The sequence below is a fragment of the Scardinius erythrophthalmus genome (assembly GCF_964197995.2).
Source record: "Scardinius erythrophthalmus genome assembly, chromosome: 20".
Lineage (NCBI taxonomy): Eukaryota > Metazoa > Chordata > Actinopteri > Cypriniformes > Leuciscidae > Scardinius > Scardinius erythrophthalmus.
Window position 1 is genome coordinate 38220600 of NC_138240.1, and position 22226 is coordinate 38242825.

At 39.4% G+C, this 22226-nt stretch overlaps 1 protein-coding gene across 2 annotated transcripts in view; it reads left to right on the forward strand.

The window, feature by feature from the left end:
• Positions 1-327: 327 nt before the first annotated feature.
• The window catches only part of chdh (choline dehydrogenase), a 34236-nt gene continuing 12337 nt past the window's right edge, over positions 328-22226 (forward strand). Inside the window, exons 1-7 of one of the 2 annotated variants that reach the window (XM_081349017.1) lie at positions 369-395; positions 2780-2836; positions 4344-5105; positions 9885-10036; positions 12891-13020; positions 13173-13307; positions 17774-17916. In XM_081349017.1, coding sequence (XP_081205143.1) covers positions 4382-5105; positions 9885-10036; positions 12891-13020; positions 13173-13307; positions 17774-17916 — 1284 coding nt within the window. In that variant the 5' untranslated portion in view covers positions 369-395; positions 2780-2836; positions 4344-4381. Of the gene's footprint in view, positions 396-2779; positions 2837-4343; positions 5106-9884; positions 10037-12890; positions 13021-13172; positions 13308-17773; positions 17917-22226 lie in introns of both variants that reach the window. The other variant, XM_081349016.1, reaches the window with a different exon arrangement.

Consider the following 22226-nt stretch of genomic DNA (forward strand, 5'->3'; position numbering starts at 1 on the left):
AGTAAAGACATTTGTCAGATTTTATGACAAATTTAGTTCACATTTATACTTAATTTTTTTAATTATTATTATTTTTAAAATGGCTTTGCTGCAGTAAATTATACACTTTTCATTTTCGTATTATAATACTGTAATTCTTGGACAACAGTGGGTAAAGGTTATTAAACAATCATCCAGACCAGCTTATCTGTTCGAAAATACATGAGTTGATGGATGGACGCACTGAGGAGGAGGACAGCCGAGTGTGGGAGGGGCTACACGCCACGCCCATCACGCTCAGACTCCGCCCACAGCGCGAGCGGTGACAGTGAGTGGGCGGGGCTTCAGTCGGAGTCCATCCCTTCGCTGCAGGTCAGCTGTGTATGTGTGTCGGTGGAGAGAGCACTGACTGCACGGTAAGCTGTTTTTTTTTTTTGTCTAGTTACTTGTAACTTGATGTTTCTAACTGTGCATGCCTCGCTTACAAAGCAGTCTCGCTGGATCATCAACTCAAAGTCTGATGTTTTAAGGGAAAGTTGCGAATCAACGCCTATTGAAACTAATGTTTTCACACTCACGCGTGGAATCTCTCACTAAACAACTCAAAACATCGACAGAAAGCAGAACATTTATCAATAAAAACTATTTAGAGTGAGCGAATGCCTGGACTTGTCTCGTGAATCATTGATGACAGATTTCAACAAGTCAAACAATCCTACAGGAGTCTGGACAGGATCGCTGCTGGAATCTCATCAAGTCCTGAAGGATCGAGTCTCACAGAACAAACGCTGGGCTTGTTTGTTGTTTGATTGTTTGTAGGCCGACGAGGAACAAGTAGAGTTCTGATGAACATTATACACTAATGGACATTTGGATGTGAACTTGTGAAATTTCATTTTGAGAATTCTAGATTATTTGGCGCAATCGTATTCTTAAATATCATATTCTGATCAGATCAGAACAGTCACATTACTCTCTTTCACATTAAACCTTTCCGAATAAATCATTAACCGTCGACACTACATTCTTCAGTTCTAGTGTTCTCATTCAAATACTAGAAGTTTGCTTGCGTTAGCCTTGCCTAAATTAACTATTATTGATCCTTATTGTAATAATCACTATATTATAATATCCAATATATAAAAGGGATGCTGCTGTTTTGAATGTATAGAATCTAAACATAAACACTGTGCAGTGATATGATGAACATTGCATTGGCAAATCAGAAACCACGACTCTGTGTTTCATAATTAATCAGAATCACACAATCATGCTGTCCTGAATGTTTGCACGCTGTGATTGGATCGATATCCAGAACAACAACACGACTGTGTGAGTGTTATATTACTTTTATAGCCTACAACAGGTCAGTGGAGTTAATATTAAGAAACGGACATTTTAGAAACGATGGGTTTCCTTCATTAATAATTGCGTGTATTTGTGCGAACAGGAGAACTTCTCACGGAAACCCTCCGGCTAATTAGTGTGCAAAGAATTTGTTCTGAATCTCGCTCTGATGTTCGTGAATGTGGAGTGTTGTAATTTGTAAATGAGCGGTCACGTGTAGGGGTGAGTTGTGCCAGTTTTTACTCAAAGTGACTTTAAAGTGAGGCCATGACAGTAATGCCTTCAACTTAAGGATGTACATGTATTTTAGGATGTTGTGCATCCCTGAGAACAATAACTTTGGATCTGAAATAAATAGTTTCAGAAATATAGCTTTTGGGAAAAAAGTGGTCTCATGGCACAACTTGCCCCTGGTGCGGGGGAAGTTGTGCCTTTTGGGGAAATATGTTGGGGTAAATTGTGCCAGTGCTTACTGAAGTAAAACAGAACATTTTACTGTTATGAACCGTATGCTATATGAAAGCAAGACAAATTCAATACAAAATGACTCATTTAAGGTTTATTTAGATATTGTCACCCTGGAATACCATAGCATGCGTTTTCCTACTATGGTCAATTGCATAGGGATTTTGTATTGAACACAACTCTGGATCACAGTGTCACAGAGACAAGGGGGCGGGCTCATTTTACTCAGACGACCAATCAGTCTCTCAGGATCATTGTGAAGCTATCAAGCTACGCCCTAGCAACCATTTAGAGCACCATAGCAACACAATATATGATAATTGTGATTCATTTCAGGCAAAAAAGGCTTTGGCAATAGATGCCTGTTGACAGAACGCTGTCTGTCAATTATGTAACATAAGAATAAAGTGACTAGGCTAATTTCTAAACATCCTATTGTGACTTAGGCCACTTAAAAACTGAATAAAACTTCTCTTTATTAACATAGTGCAAACTCAAAACTGAAATCAGTGTTAGCTAAATTAAACAAATAGCAGGCAGGCCCAAGTCAAACAATGATGAGGCCTGCCCATCTCCTCACTTCTCAAGATTATCCCCTGTGAGTATGTAGGTCTCTAGGTGGTCTGGATCTGGCACAACTTACCCCAGGCCCTTTGGCACGGATCACCCCAGACCCACAAGTTTGAATAATTAGCATGATCCAGCAGTTAAGAGCTAACATCATGCTAACTGAATAGACTCATTGTGTAGCCTACTAAAGCACTAAAACATGTGTGAAATGGTTTCAAACTTGTCTATAATTGTCCAGACACTACAATCAAAAAACCTTAATCATAGAAAATTTACTTTGAAGGGGAAAAAACTGTTTTTTGCACTAAAATATGCTTAACTCTCATGCCATGTGTCTCTCTTCTTTGGAGGATGAGTAAAATTGATTGCTTTTCAAAATTATGTGGTCACATGACCAAATTATTCTATGGTTTTCCAGAACAAGGGGTGGAACTACTGCCCCCCCGGCACAAATCACCCCACTCTCCCCTACAAGGTTAGTCATTTGCATAAAACATCTCCATATAAGGGCTTTCCGCTCACGCTCTCGTAAAGCCTTACGTACGTCACGCTCGTCAAACTCGCTGTTTTTAGACGTGCTGTCTGTCGATCCTTGAGGAATGCTAAGTGTGCCATTCTCTCCAGTTCTCACAATAAACATCTTTACACAGACCCAGATCACAGCGCTCTCATTAGCAGCTGTACACACGCGTTAATCTGCATTATTCAGAGAAACATCGCAGCTGAAGCTATAACGCAGCTTTTCTTACTCTTTAACTGTGATATAGGCCTATGGTGGAAAGTATTTAAGATCAAAGTAAATTGTATTATTTTATTATATAATTTTATATGGATTATAATACAATTAATGCAACTGGTAGTCATGTTAGGGTGAAATATAACTTCTTAACATGATTATAAGGCCATAGGCCTACACAGTAATGGCTTTTTGTGTACGTGTGGTTTTAGTTGTTCCTATATTTTTTTCGTAAATTTAGAATGAATTTTATTATGAAAATTTTGGTGAATCGTGATTTGGGCTTAAAATCGTACGCACATTTCACGCACAAATTTGTGCGTACGCATGCTTAGTGAATGAGACCCAATATTGCCAGTTAACCTGTTAATTTGTTGCGTATCTGCCATAGCAATGTAACCTGCAGAAAGAGTCATTAAAGTCCCCCTGTGGTGTAAATCCAGCTTTTAATGTTGTTTATGTGTCTATGTTAGGGCTGGGCGATATATCGAATGACATTGTCAGGCGTATCTCGTCAGTAAAGCCGGTTCCTTGATTAGTAGTAAATCGCCATCTCCTGCTTTCAGATGGAGCGGCATTCACTACACAGAGCCGTTGTTCACTGACAAGCTGAGCCATATCGCATTAATATCGTGGACGTATCGCCTGTGATGATTAATGCGATATGGCTCAGCTTGTCAGTGAACTACGGCTCTTTGTAGTGAATGCCGCTCCATCTGAAAGCAGGAGATGGCGATTTACTACTAATCAAGGAACCGGCTTTACTGACGAGATACGCCTGACAATGTCATTCGATATATCGCCCAGCCCTAGTCTATGTGGTGTTTTTAATCTGCTTTAACTCAAACCATGTGTAAATTCATAAGTCGACAGCATTGCTGAGTATTTCCTCCTTAAAACTGCAGTGAACCAAAGACAGTCTCAAAAACACGCTTTGAAATCGCTGGTGTTTCTGACGTCACAAACTACCTTGTAACCAATCAGATCAACATGTGATCGTCAACCAGTGGATCTCTGAGCTTGAGGCGGGGCTCATTTGCATATTCAAAGAATACTAAATTATTCATTGCGAATCGATATATTCACCGTGAATACTAAATGAGGCAAGGGTGTCGAGTTACATTCAAGATATTTTAAGGCAGGAAGATTTTACACACATGTTTTTTAATAAGGAAAGTGTGGGAACCCAACAGCGACTGTATCCCGTTGTGTGTGTCTAACCCAGTGTTCTCTGCCTGTGCTCCAGCCTCAGATGAGCATCAGCGATCTGCGATCTCCGTCAGTATGTGGTGTTTCTCGTCGTCCACGAGGCTCTCGTCTCTTCGCAGGAGCGTCGCCGTCTCACACACATGTGCGGCGCTGAAGCAAACCCACGTCCATCAGCACAGGTCCGGCAGTACGGCCGTGAGGAAGAGCACCGAGTCCTACAGTTATGTGATCGTCGGAGCCGGATCCGCAGGCTGTGTTCTGGCCAACCGTCTGTCGGAGAACCCGTCGGAGTCGGTGCTGCTCCTGGAAGCCGGACCCAAAGACAAGCGTCTGGGAAGCACTCGCCTGTCCTGGAAGATCCACATGCCCGCCGCCCTGACCTATAACCTCTGCGACGACAGGTACAACTGGTTCTACCACACGTTACCTCAGGCACACATGGAGGACAGGGTGATGTACTGGCCCCGGGGTCGGGTTTGGGGCGGGTCGTCCTCGCTCAATGCCATGGTGTACATCAGGGGCCACGCCGAGGACTACAACCGCTGGCAGAGCGAGGGAGCCGAGGGCTGGGACTACGACCACTGTCTGCCGTACTTCCGTAAGGCTCAGGCTCACGAGCTCGGGCCGGACCGGTACCGGGGAGGAGACGGCCCGCTGCACGTGACCCGAGGGAAGACTGACCACCCTCTACACCACGCGTTCATCTCAGCGGGCCAGCAGGCCGGATACCCCTTCACCGAGGACATGAACGGGTTCCAGCAGGAGGGAGTGGGCTGGATGGACATGACCGTACACAGAGGTAAACGTCAGGGCCTTGCGAATGAGTTCACCCAAAAATGTAAAAAAAAAAAGTAATTTACTCACCCTCACGTCGTTCCAAACCTATAAGACTTTCATTCATCTTCAAAACGGTTTTAATGAAATCTGAGCGATTTCTGAACCTCCATTGAAAGTTTGTTCAAAACGTTCATAAAGTAAATAAATCCAAATTAAGCGAGCTGTTTAATCCAAGTCTTCTGAACAGACACGATTGGTTATATTAGGGATGCACCGGAATGATCATTTTGGCCGATACCGATAACCGATAATTCTTTATATTTGAAAGCCGATTACCGATATATTGGCCGATAAATCCATATCCAATTTTTTTATATAAGGAGTGGGCTGGATGGACATGACCGTACACAGAGGTAAACGTCAGGGCCTTGCGAATTAGTTCACCCAAAAATGTAAAAAAAAAAAAGGCATTTCCTCACCCTCACGTCGTTCCAAACCTTCCAAAACAAAGACTCTAGTTCATCATCAAATTTAGTCGATAACTGATATATTGGCCGATAAATCTAAATTCAAATTTTTATATAATTTTGGAGAGTCTGATTACAAAACCTCGTCACACACAATTTTAACCTTCTCATTATAATGTTATGTAGCCGATATGACGGACTTGCGCTGCACTTGTTGCACTGAACTGTGTTTTCCTTTTCTGAAGTGATTCCAATCATATTTCAAGCAGTGCAGAATCATCATGTTGACCAGTGCGCATCTGAAGCGTCTCAGCTGGAGGAGACAATACATTATTCATCGGCTTTAATATTTCGGCTGAATTTTTGTTAGACGATAACGTTAACATTAAAAATGATCGTCTGATACCGGTATGGTGGATTATATTGTGCATCCGTACTTTATATAATTTAGTTTGGGGTTTTATTCACATACAAACACTGATCAGATCACCTACATACTGTATAGTAGAGCATTCAAATATGGTAAATTGAAGCTCGATTTTTAAGCATCTGCCAGAAGAAGAACGAAAGTCTGGCCACTTATAGGGATGGGCGAAAGGTGACATTTCATTTCTTGATAATGATAATGATTATGATTTTTAATTAAAAACAAGAGCAAAGCAAATCGCAAACAATAGGACAAATACAACAGAACAAAGATGCAAATTAAATAAACGTGATAAGAAATACTACAGAAATTGAATAATCAAACACTGCATAGTCTTCACTGTATGAGTTTATTATAAATTGATTCTTATTAAAGATACAAAAGTCATTCAGTCAGGAGCAGAGAGTGGTCTTTTATCGTTCGATTCACATTAATGACCGGTTTATTAGGCTGCTGTCACTTTAAAACTTACTAACCAATATACTGATCCAATATACTGATACATCCGGTTTTCATCCAGCTGTTTACGTTCACTTTAGACCTAACAGACTGTGCTTACATGAATACTCCACATGATGGGCATTTGCCATAATCAAAGTGTGTATATTGACCATTCAAGTGCAGTAAGCCATGAAAGAGAACTGATTTCTTGATTGCATGCTGTGCGGATCGGGTGTGTATCAGTCAGCGCACGAGTCAATAGTTGAATTTGTTTTTCATGGCTTATTGTGCTTAATAACTGTTTTTAACATCATACACATCCTGATTTTAGTATTCTCATTCAGGAATGTTTCTTTATCAGTCAATAACTTTAAGTAATACTGTGCTACGTGGATATGACGATAGACACTTTATACCATCGCCACAATGCACATCATCATTCCGCCCAGAACTAGTCACTTAGCAGAGCAGCAGAACACCTTTTCCCCGACACATGATCTGAGGAATAATCAATGTCTGTAGCAGTTTAACCCCTTTAGTGTATGAATGACTCGCCAATCATTATTATATGTTTGGGTCTTTAGAGACCCGGATCTATATCTAACACGGATGGAGCTCTAACTGCCACAATAGTATAAAACTCTACTGATATTTTAAAACAATTACAAAAGAACAAAAATCATTATTTCATACTTTTTGGAACTTGGAAGGGCTGAATATCACGTTATCAAAATGTATCAGACATCGCAACCTTGATCATCAGAATGGATTATTGTTGCGCAAAAGAATTATAATTACACTATTACATTCCTCGGGTCACAAGCAACCCTATACACTTTTTACAAAAAAATGAATTACGAAACAGACATTCTTTTATAATTTGTTATTGTTATATTGTTTATAGTGAATAAATTGAGCAATACTAAGAAGGTTAATGTTTAACTGTAAACTGAATGATGATGAGGGTAGTGAATGATGTGCCGGGTCAATAAAGACCCAAGGTATGAGACAAAGGGTTAATACTTGGCAAGAGTATGACCGCTAACTCTTGCGCCCTAATGTTCGTTCTTTGAACAATAAGACTGCTCTACTCTACGATACCATATTGAACAATGCACTGGATTTGTTTTGTATCTGTGAGACTTGGCACCAACCAAATGACTTGATAAACTTAAATACGAGTACTCCACCGGGATACACATATATCCAGAGGTAAAGTGGTAAAGGTGGCGGTCTTGCTGTTATCTACAAAGATGATATATATCGGTTCCGGAAATGACCATTCCCTGCGTATCATCATTTGAGTGTGTTGCGTTCAGAATGAACGGTACTCCTCCTGTTCTTCTTGTACTCATCTATCGACCTCCAAAACCTAATTCTTTGTTTTTCAGTGAGCTCACAGAACTACTTACGTCTGTTAGCTCTGTCTGTCCATCAGTGATTCTCACTGTAGATGTTAATATCCATGTGGATAACTTTAATAGTAATCTAACTGTTGAATTCATGGAGGTATTAGACTGTGTTAACATGACTCAGCATGTCAAATTCCCACTCATAATAAAGGTCACACACTCTATCTGGTGTGTTCTGTCGGGGTGGACATTGACCAGCTAGACAGCAGTGACTTGTGTATTAGTGATCATAAGCTTCTCACTTTTCGTCCACCTGAAGAAAGGCAGACCAATAATATTGTTGCATATTAAATGTCCCCAACTAAGCAAGCTTATAAGCATCTATAAGCCTTTCAGTTTGGTACCTTACTCTTGAGACGTATCCAGTTAGTTTTCCTTAAACTGCATTCTCCAGTTTTAACATAGTCACTACTGATTGTATTTCAAAATTAGTGATGGCAACGAATGCAACTACAAGTACCCTCGACCCAATCCCAACGTCTGTTCTTAAGGGTGTCTCTCTTCAATCAGTCCCCTCATCTGTAGCCTTGTGAACACCTTTCTTACAACTGGTATTGTTCCAAAAGCCCTAAAGGTTGGAGCTATTACACCAGTCCTTAAAAAGCCTGGATGTGATAAGTCAGACCGATCAAATTATAGGCCTATCTCAAATCTGCCCTTTCTTGATAAGGTTTTGGAACGTGTTGTTGTGACACGACTCCACTCACACTTGTCATCCAACAAGCTTTTCGAACCTTTTCAGTCTGGGTTTAGAAAGGGACACAGTACAGAGACAGCCTTGGTTCGTGTTATGAATGACCTGCTTATCTCAGCTGGAGCCAGCTACCGTCTTGGTCTTGCTAGATCTCAGTGCAGATTTTGACACACTGTGCCGTTCTATCCTGCTAAATAGGCTGGAGAGCTGGCTTGCTATCACTGGAACTGTGCTTAACTGGTTCAATTCTTACCTCACTGATCGTTTCCAGTTTGTTGTCTTGGGAAAACAACAAATCTGAAATTGGACAAGTCCACCGTGGTGTTCCTCAGGGATCTGTCCTGGGTCCCATATTGTTTAGTGTTTATATAATTAGGAAATATGGTTTTGGGGTATCACTTTAAGGCTGATGATACTCAAATTTACATCAGCTCCAAATCTGATCCTACTGTCACCTCTAAAACTCTGAAAAGAGTGTGTGCAGGAAATAAAAACGTGGATGCAACATCATTTTTTTTAAATTGAATTCTTCCAAGACAGAGATTCTACTCATTGGCACACCTGTGGCTACTCACAAAGGGAGAAATTTGAATGTGATTATGGATGATAGTGTTTTATTTCCATCTTCGTATGCTCGTAACCTTGGTGTGGTCTTTGAGGCTTACCTAACACTAGACTCTCATATTAAGAGCATTACAAAATCTGCATTCCATCATCTCAGAAACATTGCAGGAACTAGGCCCTATCTTACTCCACCTGACGCTGAAAGGCTTATTCATGCATTTGTTACTTCCAGAATTGATTATTATAATGCACTATTTGTTGGTTTACCTGCTAAATCTATAAAACTGCTGCAGTACATCCAGAATTCAGCAGCACATACACTTCACCACGTCAGCACATCACAGACGGGCTTGATAGCTTGCATTGGCTTCCTGTTCAGTCGCGTATTGCTTTTAAAACTCTCACACTAACTATGCACGAAAAAGCCCCTTCTTATATCTGTCATATAGATCTTCTTATATCTGTCATCTGACTTGTCAGCCTGTACGCGCCTTCCCGTCCCCTTCGGTCGACTCGCTGACTCTTCAGCCTCCCTGTGGGGGAGAGAGCTGTCTCTGGCGCTGCACACAGGTTATGGAATCACTTCCTCTTATTGCTAGAGATGCTCCCACATGAGCCAGTTTCAAGAAGTTGTTAACTCATCTTTCTAAAATTGCTTACATAGACTGTCCTGATTAGTATTTTATTGTGTTGTACTGTACTGTTGTACTGTTTTAGAAAAGCACATTACAAATAAAATGTATTGTTATTAATTCTGTGCTAGAGTCTCCTGAACCTTCTCTGTGTTCTGGCACAGGTCAGCGATGGAGCACAGCGAGCGCTTATCTTCGGCCCGCGCTGGCCAGACCCAACCTGAGCACAGAAGTGCGCTGTATGGCGACCCGAGTCCTGTTCGACGGGACCCGCGCGCGAGGGGTCGAGTACCAGCAGGACGGACACACCAAACAGGTGAACACCTCAGATGATCTTTTCACACTGCGCTCATGTTTAGGACATACTCGGCTCCTGGCTGGCTTCAGTCTGTGTGTCGCTTAGTAGAGCTGGGTAAAAAATTACGATTTTTTTATTTTTTTACGAACCCGCATCGATTCTTAAGTCCCAAGAATCGATCTTATAGTCTGTGCTGTTTTCAGTTAATCAGTGAACAAAACTTTGTAGCATTGCCTCATTATCTTTGTGCTTTGTAACTTCTGATATGAAACAAACACTCAACTTTTAAATTCTGCTACTGAATCAGTCAATAAATGTGTGTTTGTGTGTATTTAATGTTTACTAGTTATAGCAGCAAATAAACATCAGTGAACATCAGAAGGAATGTTGAAGGATACAGAACAACTCACTGAAATCAATCATGTCTCATGTAATCCATCAATCAGTGTGTCAACCGCAGAAAGACCTCAATATGAGAACAGTAATGTCACGTTTACCTCATTCATTGACCATAAACTCATAAAACAACTCTAGAGAGGAGCGTACTGATACATATATGCACTATATTACTGGTCATTATTTTTTTACTGAACATTTTGATGATGTTTTTATTAGGTAATGTATTTTTGTATAAATCTCAGTTATTAAATTTATTTATTAAATGTTTATATCTCACCAAAAAACTAGAGTAGAAATAATTCTGATATTAAAAAGTTCCTTGTGTGCAGTTTAATGTTTGTACAACTCAGTTTTAGCAGACATTATTTAGCGCACTGTAGTTGCATATGTGAGTGATTTACACGTATTGTGGAAGGTTGGTATGGATGGGTTTGTTTGTAAGTAGTAAAGTCTTGTGTTTGTAGTGTTGAGCTGTATCACTTTTTACCTTTAAAATGATCATGAAACTGAAGTTGCGCTGGTCTTTTCTTCTCTATTGTGTCGTATATCGAGTGAAACGCTTCTGGAAGAAGAACACATGTGGGCGGGGCTTGATTCTGTCTTTGGGGAATTGATTGGATGGTTGTAGTTTGCTATTGGCTGATCTCATGTGAGTGACAGGTTGCTCCGCCCTCGTCACCAGAGAAGAGGAGAGATGCTGCAAGAGGGAGTTATTCTGATTCAAGATCATTAAAACAGTAATGATGATGTGCACCCATAAATCATTTACGATAAACACTGCAATATTCCACAAAAAAAGAAATGTCCAATTTGATTTCATGGTGAATTTAAACTTGTTTAAATATTCCAAACAAGTGTCTTCGCTGCCCAGTCTTGCCATGAGTTAACACTTAACTGTTTGCTGTTTCTACTCCTTCAACCCTCCAGAAAGCCCTCAGACGAGACTGTGGGACAGTAAAGGCGTCTGTAATGAAGGACCCTCAGTAGACGACATGTTTGATCTGTACACTTGATCAAACACTCGAGTTAAAGTACAGACACCCTATTAAATTATTACTTGAGTAAAAGTACAAAAGTGATTGATTTTTAATTAACTTTCATTATCAGCAGTTATAAGAACAATTAGTGCAGATGTCTGCAAATAATTAAACCTTTAATTCTTAACCAAAACCTGTTGTACATTATACTTATTATAAAATTTTACAGCAGATTTAGATCACAAATAACTGATCTAATTATGATTTTCATTTACTTAATCAATGCTAATATTTGGCACTGATAACGTACTTCTCACCCCATTTAAGATCCGCCAATATCCCGGTTGGTTTTGACCGGATCATCGCTGACTCCAGAGCAGCTGCAATCAGATCCGTTCGATTCGTCAATGACTCGTTCAGGGCGGTTTGTGAACCAGTTCAACAGGTTCACTGGAAAGAATCGACTCATTCATGAATCGGACATGCTGTCGCGTCTAGGCTTGGGAATCGGGTGACGATTTCTTCAGCTCAAAATAATGAGGAGCAAGTAAAAAGTGCGATATTATGCTTTGTAATGTAGTTTCCCAAAAGAAAAACACTCAGATAAAGAATAGATATTTGAAAAACTACTTTGCTACTGTCCACCACTGGTGTTCTCCTGGATAATTCAGTTCACTCTCAGCACCTGCAGAATCAGAAGCATCTGGTGACTGAGAGAAAGGTCAGCAGTTTGTTTAATCTTGATCTGATTAATCTGATCGACCTACATAAGTCACAGTTGCGGTTTTGGGTCTTTCTTCCCGGCCGCTCTGGAAATGGCAGACTGCTGATAAGCGGCGTAATGTTCCTCTTCCTGTGGCTTATCTTCACTCGTCACTCTTTCAGTCTCGCTCATTTCCTCTGATGTTATATATGAAGAAGTGAGTGGTTTGTTGAGGCGTGAGCAGCAACCTTCCTCTCTCTCTTGAATCCAACACTGAAGTGACTTAAACTGCAGTTCATCGACTGGCCACTAGAGACAGACTCCAGAAGAGAGTCAATCCCATAAACCTGCATGTTAAAATGCCCAACTTTACAGCAGAAAAAAACACGTTTACCGTCTGGTGTAAAAGTGGTTTTGGTCTATATAGCTAATGTTGCCCTTCATGAAAACTGTGAGGGGGGTGAATTTTTATTTTTTTATTACTCATCTGTTTAATATAAAGCCTTACAGTTCTGCATAATTAAGGGCGTGGCCACTTGAGTGACAGGTGGACTGCGCTGATGTCACTGCTTGCCGTTTGTCTGCTGTCTGTTAGCGTCACCTCAGCTAATCCGCCTCGCTGCACATTTTCGTTTATCCGGGAGTGACGCGGCCAAGATGGCGACGGCCGGCTCCGCCCACTTTGGGCTTCAGAAACGCTCTTCAGAAACACTACGGGTGACTCACGGACACTACGCCCATTCTTTTCTACAGTCTATGGTTGAGGCGTGAGCGTTTCTCATGTTTGCTTCAGGTGTTTGCTGATAAGGAGGTCATTCTCAGCGGCGGAGCCATTAACTCTCCACAGCTCCTCCTGCTGTCTGGAGTGGGAAACGCAGATGAGCTTCGCAAAAACGATATTCCGGTGACACAGCATCTGCCAGGTGACCTCATTTCCTCCTTTATGTCCTCCAAGATCTCCCCTCTCCACAGATCACACTGTATGCTCCGAATGTGAGTCCATGCTGGCTCTGACGGGGGTTTCTGGCCATGACCTCTGCTGATGTTGGGATTTGGTCTTGTGGTGTGTGTCCAGGTGTGGGCTGTAATCTTCAGGACCATCTGGAGCTGTACGTGCAGCATCGCTGTACTCAACCCATCACTCTCTACAAAGCCCAGAAGCCCCTGCACATGCTGAAGATCGGCCTGGAGTGGCTGCTCAAATTCACAGGTATATCTGAACGTCCCATATGTGTGTGTCATATCAAGTGTTGGGGAAAGTTACATTACAATATTTCATTACTCTCTTAAAAAGTAACCAATTGCGTTACTTTTTTAGAAAAGTAATGTGCTATGTTACATTTGCATTACTTTTGCATTATTATTTTTTTCCACCTGGGCTGATGGGATTGTTTTTTTTATAACAAAAAAGGTATATTTATGGGCAAATGTAAAGACCCTTTCTCACCAAAAGTGAATAATAAGTCTCAGGCTGAAAGAAGTTTTAACACTTACTTTACCAATAAAAACAAAAAAAATCTATAGTCATTTTTGCTAATGGTTTAACTGAATCATCGAAGGTCAGAGGGAAGTGCATTGGTCAATAAAGTGAGATTAAATGCATAAAAATGTATGTTTTATCTAACATATTTAGTTATTGGAGATTTGCATAGAATTCTGATTCTGCATTTCACTGATTATATTCATTTTGAGGAATATTGAATCTTTTTGTGCAAGTGAGATGAGTAAATGCTCACATTTAGTCTAGAACTACAATAACCATCATGTTTACACACACACACACACACACTTTGATTTGTCTCAACATGTGGACAGGAGAGCTGTCAGTCAATAAATGGGAAAACAAAGTAACTTGCGTTCTTTATTTGAAAAAGTAACTCAGATATTTTGTTATAAATTTTAAAAGTAATGTTACTTTACTAGTTACTTGAAAAAGTAATCTGATTACATAACTCAAGGTACTTGTAATGAGTTACACACAACACCCACCCTAACAAAAGAGACATTTTTATTACCATAATACAATCTTCTCATTACTGAGCTTAAATTGTGTTTAGTTCTAAAAGCTTTTATAAATGGGTCACTTTATATTAGGTGTCTTTAACTACTATGTATTTAAATTAATGCACGTATTGTGTTTATCTCAACCTGGTGCCTCATTGTGACTTAAATAATTAACAATGAGACAAAACACTCAAAAGAAAGAATTGAAAATAAGATTAAAAAACAATTAAAAATCGACCTGGAAAAGTAATGTAATATTATGACTTATAATAAATATACATTTTAGTCCAGTTAATCACAATCAACTTGAAAAATCATTGGGCCTTTCTATCTTGCTGTAGGCAACAGGGAGGACAGCACTGATGTACATGCATGTTTTTACATCATTCTTATATTTAAAACACCTGCGTTTCTGTAATTCCATCTATAATTACACTGTTTACCCACCCTTAAGCCACCAAACCTGTCCTAACCTGACCCGGATACACCCTCAAGAGCAGCACATGTGTTTACAATACAACATCAACACATAAGCACACTGTGTCCATAACTATTATTTTATTTAACGTACAATTGTAATCAAAATTTTTCAACCCCCATTGCAAAACAGGTTTGACAGGTTGACTTTCAGCTGTTTGCAATGAACAAATCAAACAAAAGTAACTGAAATAGCTCTACACAACAGATGATTCAAGTGGTTTCCCCAAATTCAACTGAAAATGCAGCTTTTAATGACGTCTGCAGTCTCAGAATGATTCAGCCCCTGAATACAGCACAAACAGCCCAGATCTGCAGAACAGGTGTTTTCTCGCTAATCAAGGGCTTCATTAGCGGCACCAGGTGTGCTTGAGCTAGAACACATGACACATCTGAACTGGCGAGGTTTGTTGAGTCAAAAGAATGGTCTAAAAAGTTAAGAGAAGATTTCATCGCCATTCACAAACAAGGAACAGGATACAGAAAGATAGCGAAGGCACTAAATGTTCCTAGAGACACCTAGACATAGTTTGCAAGTTCAAAGTTAGAGGAACAGTGGTTGCACTCCCTGGACGGGGCAGAAGGAGGAACGGTCACCGGTTCAGGGAAGCCCTGGAGTGGCTGCAGAAGACCTGAGGTTTCAGATGCACAGTACAGCGCGTACTGAACACATGCCAGAACTCCAGGACTACACCGCTACTGACCCTAAAGAAGAAGAAAAGTGAGTTTTGGGATTCTGGGAAGTGAAGTGATGAAACGGAACTGGAGCTGTTCGTCCCTGTGGATCATCGGTGTGTCCTGAGGAGGAATGAGGCGTACGCTGTGGAGAACTCTGTCTACAGTTCAGCGTGAGGAGCTCCTGATGCTCTCGGATGATGGATGTCCTCCGGCTCTGGAAACCTGCAGCGTGAGGAAGGAGAGATGGAGTCACTGAAGTATCAGGAGAACCTGGGAGAGAACATCATGCTGTCAGTGAGGAAGATGAAGCTTGGACCTTCAACAGGACAATGATCCCAAGCATTCCTCAGAGTCCAGCAAGGCTTGGTTGCAGAAGAAGTCCTGGGAGATACAGTCACATCACAGTCACATGACTCGAACCCCAGAGAACATCTCTGCTGGGATTTGAAGGCGGTTGCAGAACGCAAACCCAGGAATATTCCTGAACTGGAATATAGTTGCTCAGATTCCTGAGAAACAGAATCTGCTGTTATACATCTCGTCTTCAGCTCATATCATCATATCAGCAAAAGGCTGTTCTACTGAGAGCTAAAGATGCTTACCATGAAGGGGCTGAATCTTTCTGAGACTGCAGAAGTCATTAGAAGTTGCGTTTTCAGTTGAATTTGGGGAAACCACTTGAAACATTTGTTTTGTTGAGCTATTTTAATTACTTTAGTTTGATTTGTTCGTTGCAAACAGCCGACAGTCTTAAAATTTTGCCAATAAACCTGATTTGCAGTGGGTGTTGAATCATTTTGATTACAACGGTAAGTATGTAGTAAAGACACCTCATGTAAAGTTTGACCCATTCATGTATAAATAAACGTGGCTCAAACAATAGAAATAGAAATTAGAATTAAATGCGTGTCTTCAATGCAATCCAAGTCACGTTGGATACAAACATCTGCCAAACGAATAAAACCTCAGGAAGATCTAATGACAGTCAACAGTCCTGATTTCTGCTGTGACGTCAGCATGTGTTCATGAGACTCACTCGGTTACACTGAAGGGTTTCGGTGAGTCCAGTTCTAATGGAAGCGTCCTCAGACATTTGAGGATAATGATGGTTTACTCACCCCATGGCCATTTTCTTTCTTCAGCAGAAGAGAAATGAAGGTTTTGGAGGAAAACATTCCAGTATTTTTCTCCATCTAATGAAACTGAACGTTGCTCAACGTAGAGCATGTTTGATGGTCCAAAATCCATAGTTGGGCAGCTTTAAAGGGCACGTGTGCTCTAGCAAATAACATCAGAATAACATCAAAGATTACATGTGTAAAGCCCGTGAAATTGGTCCAATTGCCGGTTCACCAATAACACAGGGAAGGTTATCACGTGCTCTGTCCTTACCCATGCAAAGTATTTGTTGGTTAAATTTACAATACATTTAGTTATGTATTCTCTCGTTAATTCATCTGACTCCATAAATGAAAGTGTTTTAATAATATCTGTGCCTCACTAAAAGTGAGTGAACATTTGACTATTCCGTTTATCTCTTCAATGGAAATAATATCAAAGTCAGTTAGAATAATCAAATGTAACAATTTATTATGTCAGGTAAATGTATCATGCCAATTTCATAATCAATTCAAAGATAATCGATACAAAACATCAAATTCTCTGGAATAAAGAAAAGAGATGCAAACCCAACATTTAAGAAATACATTAGGCTGAGAGATCTATATCTCTCAGCCTAACGGACCGATCTGAAATACAGAAAAGGCCTCGATCTCCCTGCTGCAATTCCTTAAATAGACAAACCTTTTACCTGGAAACATGTATCAATAGAAATTTGCATGCAGTGGTCGCATCTTCATGGGGGTGTGGGACCATTTGCTTAGAGACCACCTTCCTTTGTAAATCAGTTATCCATAAGCTCTTAAAAACCTTATTACCTTTTGTTTTATCTATCTGGATATGAGATATCTGTACCAGTCGCACTGTGACATTTTAAATGATACCAAACATGAAAATACTCTGTGATAATCATTCACATTAAACTATACATTTTCTTGGGTGATTTCAGCTGATCGTCTGAGCATAAGAGAGACAGGGGTGAGGGGAGAGGGAAAAGGATGTAGATTAGATGACTCGGAGGTGAGACTTTCGTCTCGATGGTGCATGAGAGCCAGTTCAAATGCTAATCTCCAGAGAGGTCCTTTTGTCCTCTCAGGGCCTGGTCACCCCCAAAACAGACTGTTTGGAATTTCCTAATTTATCAATTCTTACACATGCTTTAACTAGAAACGCTCGCCTCGGTCCAGCTCTGTGAAGAGCGTACACAGGACGGTTGGGCACTTTGGGCACCATTCACTTGCATTAGATGGAGAAAAATCCTAGAATCTGCGCCTCAAAAACATGAATTTCTCTTGGGCTGAGGATAGAAAGTCATGTGCATCTGGGATGGCCTTGGAGTGAGTAAACAATCAGGAGGTTTCCCCCGTTTGGCTGAACTCTTCCTGTGTTTTGCTGTAGGTTACGGCGCTACGGCTCATCTGGAGAGCGGCGGATTCATCCGCAGTCGTCCCGGCGTTCCTCATCCTGACATCCAGTTTCATTTCCTACCCTCTCAGGTCATCGATCACGGACGCGTGAATTCCCAGATCGAGGCCTTCCAGGTCTGTTTCATTCAATCCTGCCTGTGATACTCAAGCCTAAAGATGAGTGTTCACGCCACGCCTGCATCTTTGAGTAGCGGGTGTAACCTAGCATTCACATTCTGGAGAACAGACTGTACATAAACCACAGTGCGTTATGAATCATATCAACAACAGGATTATTAGTGAGTCACAATGCTGCTGATTTCCAGTTTAGCCAGCTTTATTTCTACAGCTTTATTTCTACAGCTTTATTTCTACAGCTTTATTTCTACAGCTTTATTTCTACAGCTTTATTTCTACAGCTTTATTTCTACAGCTTTATATCTACAGCTTTATTTCTACAGCTTTATTTCTACAGCTTTATTTCTACAGCTTTATTTCTACAGCTTTATTTCTACAGCTTTATTTCTACAGCTTTATTTCTACAGCTTTATTTCTACAGCTTTATTTCTACAGCTTTATTTCTACAGCTTTATATCTACAGCTTTATTTCTACAGCTTTATTTCTACAGCTTTATTTCTACAGCTTTATATCTACAGCTTTATTTCTACAGCTTTATTTCTACAGCTTTATTTCTACAGCTTTATTTCTACAGCTTTATTTCTACAGCTTTATTTCTACAGCTTTATTTCTACAGCTTTATATCTACAGCTTTATTTCTACAGCTTTATTTCTACAGCTTTATATCTACAGCTTTATTTCTACAGCTTTATTTCTACAGCTTTATTTCTACAGCTTTATTTCTACAGCTTTATATCTACAGCTTTATTTCTACAGCTTTATTTCTACAGCTTTATATCTACAGCTTTATTTCTACAGCTTTATTTCTACAGCTTTATTTCTACAGCTTTATTTCTACAGCTTTATATCTACAGCTTTATTTCTACAGCTTTATTTCTACAGCTTTATTTCTACAGCTTTATTTCTACAGCTTTATTTCTACAGCTTTATTTCTACAGCTTTATATCTACAGCTTTATTTCTACAGCTTTATTTCTACAGCTTTATTTCTACAGCTTTATTTCTACAGCTTTATTTCTACAGCTTTATATCTACAGCTTTATTTCTACAGCTTTATTTCTACAGCTTTATTTCTACAGCTTTATATCTACTGCTTTATTTCTACAGCTTTATATCTACAGCTTTATTTCTACAGCTTTATTTCTACAGCTTTATTTCTACAGCTTTATATCTACAGCTTTATTTCTACAGCTTTATTTCTACAGCTTTATATCTACAGCTTTATTTCTACAGCTTTATTTCTACAGCTTTATATCTACAGCTTTATTTCTACAGCTTTATTTCTACAGCTTTATTTCTACAGCTTTATTTCTACAGCTTTATATCTACAGCTTTATTTCTACAGCTTTATATCTACAGCTTTATTTCTACAGCTTTATTTCTACAGCTTTATATCTACAGCTTTATTTCTACAGCTTTATTTCTACAGCTTTATTTCTACAGCTTTATATCTACAGCTTTATATCTACAGCTTTATTTCTACAGCTTTATTTCTACAGCTTTATTTCTACAGCACAGATGCTTTCAGAGACAGTGATAAACAGGACAGTCAATGACGCAAACCTCATCAACTATAAAGACCGCTCTACAGAAGACTATAGTGTCGTTATTCGGCTCATCTGGTCAAATCAATAATATTACTGAATATTAAGGCTCTTTTAAACCCAGACTAAACTAGCCCACGGTGAGAGTAAAATCATATAAATGACTCTTAGTAACATGAACTTGATCCCCTTGCAATGAGGTTTGACTGTATGTGCGATAGTGTTCATTTTGTCAGCTACTTTTTCATTTAGTCTTAGTCTAAGTATAGTAGCACTTTAGTTTAAGGTCCAATTCTCACTGTGAACTAGTTGCTAATTATCATGCATATTACTAGGATATCGGCTGTTTATTAGTACTTATAAAGCACATATTAATGCCTTATTCTGCATGATCATATTCTACATCCTAGTGCTGGGCGGTTTACCGGTTCATACCGAATACCGGTGTTTATTTTTGTTACGATATGAATTTTTAATATACCGCAATACCGGTGTATGTCGCTTTAATCGGAACGCGGCGCTGCGCGACACAGTCTCACCCCTCATTTACAACACACGTCTGCGGCGCATTACGGCTGCGACAAGGTTTTATTCCGTTCTCCACGCGGTGCGTCAAAATAGACTAGGCGTCTATATTTAGCGAAGCGGCGCGGAGAGCCGCTTCTGGGAAGCTTCGATCTGAAACACAAGCATTGACTAGAATGGGCACGAGACGTGTGGGGGTGAGAGTGTCTTTTTTTCTCGCGGCGTGCGTGTTTTTATACTGTATTAACGTATCTGAAGTGAACTAACGGTCTTTAGAAAAGTTTATTTGTTATTACGATTGAATCTTTCTTTATCTTTCCTGATAAAGCAGTGTTTATGAGCGTTGCTGCTTTGTGTACAGCCGTTACCGGGGAAACCACTGTTTCTGCCGCTCCTAAAGCGCGTCCTGCTGACACCTCTTTGTAAACAGCCTTGCAAACCCCTATTATTAATATTAGTGTGGATTTTTTCTATAATATTCACTTATGACAATAAAATAGGGCATTATAAGTAAATATACTCCAGTATTTCCTCTCTCACTCAGTAGAAAATGTGGTTAACACCCATCATGCTTAAAAAAAAAAAAAAAAACGGTAAAAACCGTGAAACCGGTATAATTTAGAAAAAAACCGTGATGTTGATTTTTGGTCAAACCGCCCAGCACTACTACATCCCTTAAACTTAACAACTACCTTTCTAACTATTAATAAGCAGTAATAAGGGGTTTATTAAGGCAAAAGTCGTAGTTAATAGTTAGTTTATAGTGAGAATTGGACCATAATCTAAAGTGTGAGCCTTAGTCCTGTGTAAAATGTACTTTTTAGTTTTTATCATATTTAGTCAACCTTGTCCGTTTTTTGTTTAGTCAACGAAAACGAAAACTTAATCACATTTGAATAATGGTTAAATTGATAATCACGATTATTTTGCTCAAAATTATAATAAATTGAAATATATTTTTATATTTCATCAGAATTATTGCTCTTTCACCTATAAACACAAATCAAGAGAATGTGGAATAATACACATCTAGTTTCCCGATTTATTACTGGCAGTTTATCAAATACTGTTAAAATAAGAAACCTTTCTCAGAAATTAAAACAGTAAAATTCCTAATAATCCAGTAATTCCAAATTACATTGTTTTTCTATTAAAACAACAGCAAAAAGACTGTCGTCACACAGAGGATTCATAAGTGCATTTATTCAGCAAACACAGTCACAAATATAGTGGAGACTCATGTTTGGATTTATTCCAGTTCATCACTGAAGGTTTGATCTCGAGTGTGTGTGTGTGTGTGTGTGTGTGTGTGTGTGTGTGTGTGTGTGTGTGTGTGTGTGTGTGTGTGTGTGTGTGTGTGTGTATGAGGTGTGATTTGTGCATTTACTTTGCAAACTAAGCAATCACCGTGTCAATCGTCGCGTACCTTGCCGTGAACAATGACGTATGATATCGTGCGTGTGGATGAACGTCTGGATAACGTACGTGTGGATAAACGTGTGGATGAACGTCTGGATAACGTACGTGTGGATAAACGTGTGGATGAACGCCTGGATAACGTACGTGTGGATAAACGTGTGGATGAACGCCTGGATAACGTACGTGTGGATGAACGTGTGGATAAACGTCTGGATTAATACTTAGGCTATATTCTATTATCTTTACTATTGTACCTTTTTAATTTAGGATATGATCAAACACACACGTTTTCGTGCTTTTGTGGGTTGGGCAACAGTGTAGACACTATTAGTAATCAGTATAATAATAATTAGTATAATTATATTTACCCAAGATTTAATATAGTAGGACTGCAACAAGTGTTAGCTATATTACTTAAGGCTGCCAGTTAGAAAAAGGTAAATCAATTAATTAAATCTTGCAGTTGGTATTTGACAGATTTTATTGCCTACAGCAATTTTATAAAACTAAACATTTAGTAAACATGTCTAAATAAAATGCCTAGGTTAAAAAAAATTGTTAAAAATTACCCAGAAACTAACAGTGATGTGTTAATATTGAACTATTGATATGTTATTGTGTTAGTATAGTTTTGACCAATAAATTTAACACAAATATAAATCGTTGGATTATTTGGCTAAAATTTTGCATTAACCATATGTTGTTGTTGTTGTTGTTGTTGTTATTATAGTCGTGCAAATACTTTTCAAGTTCAGTGCACTGACAATATTTACATTCAGTTAGAAGTAGTAAACCTTTTTTTTTTTTTTTTTTTTTTTT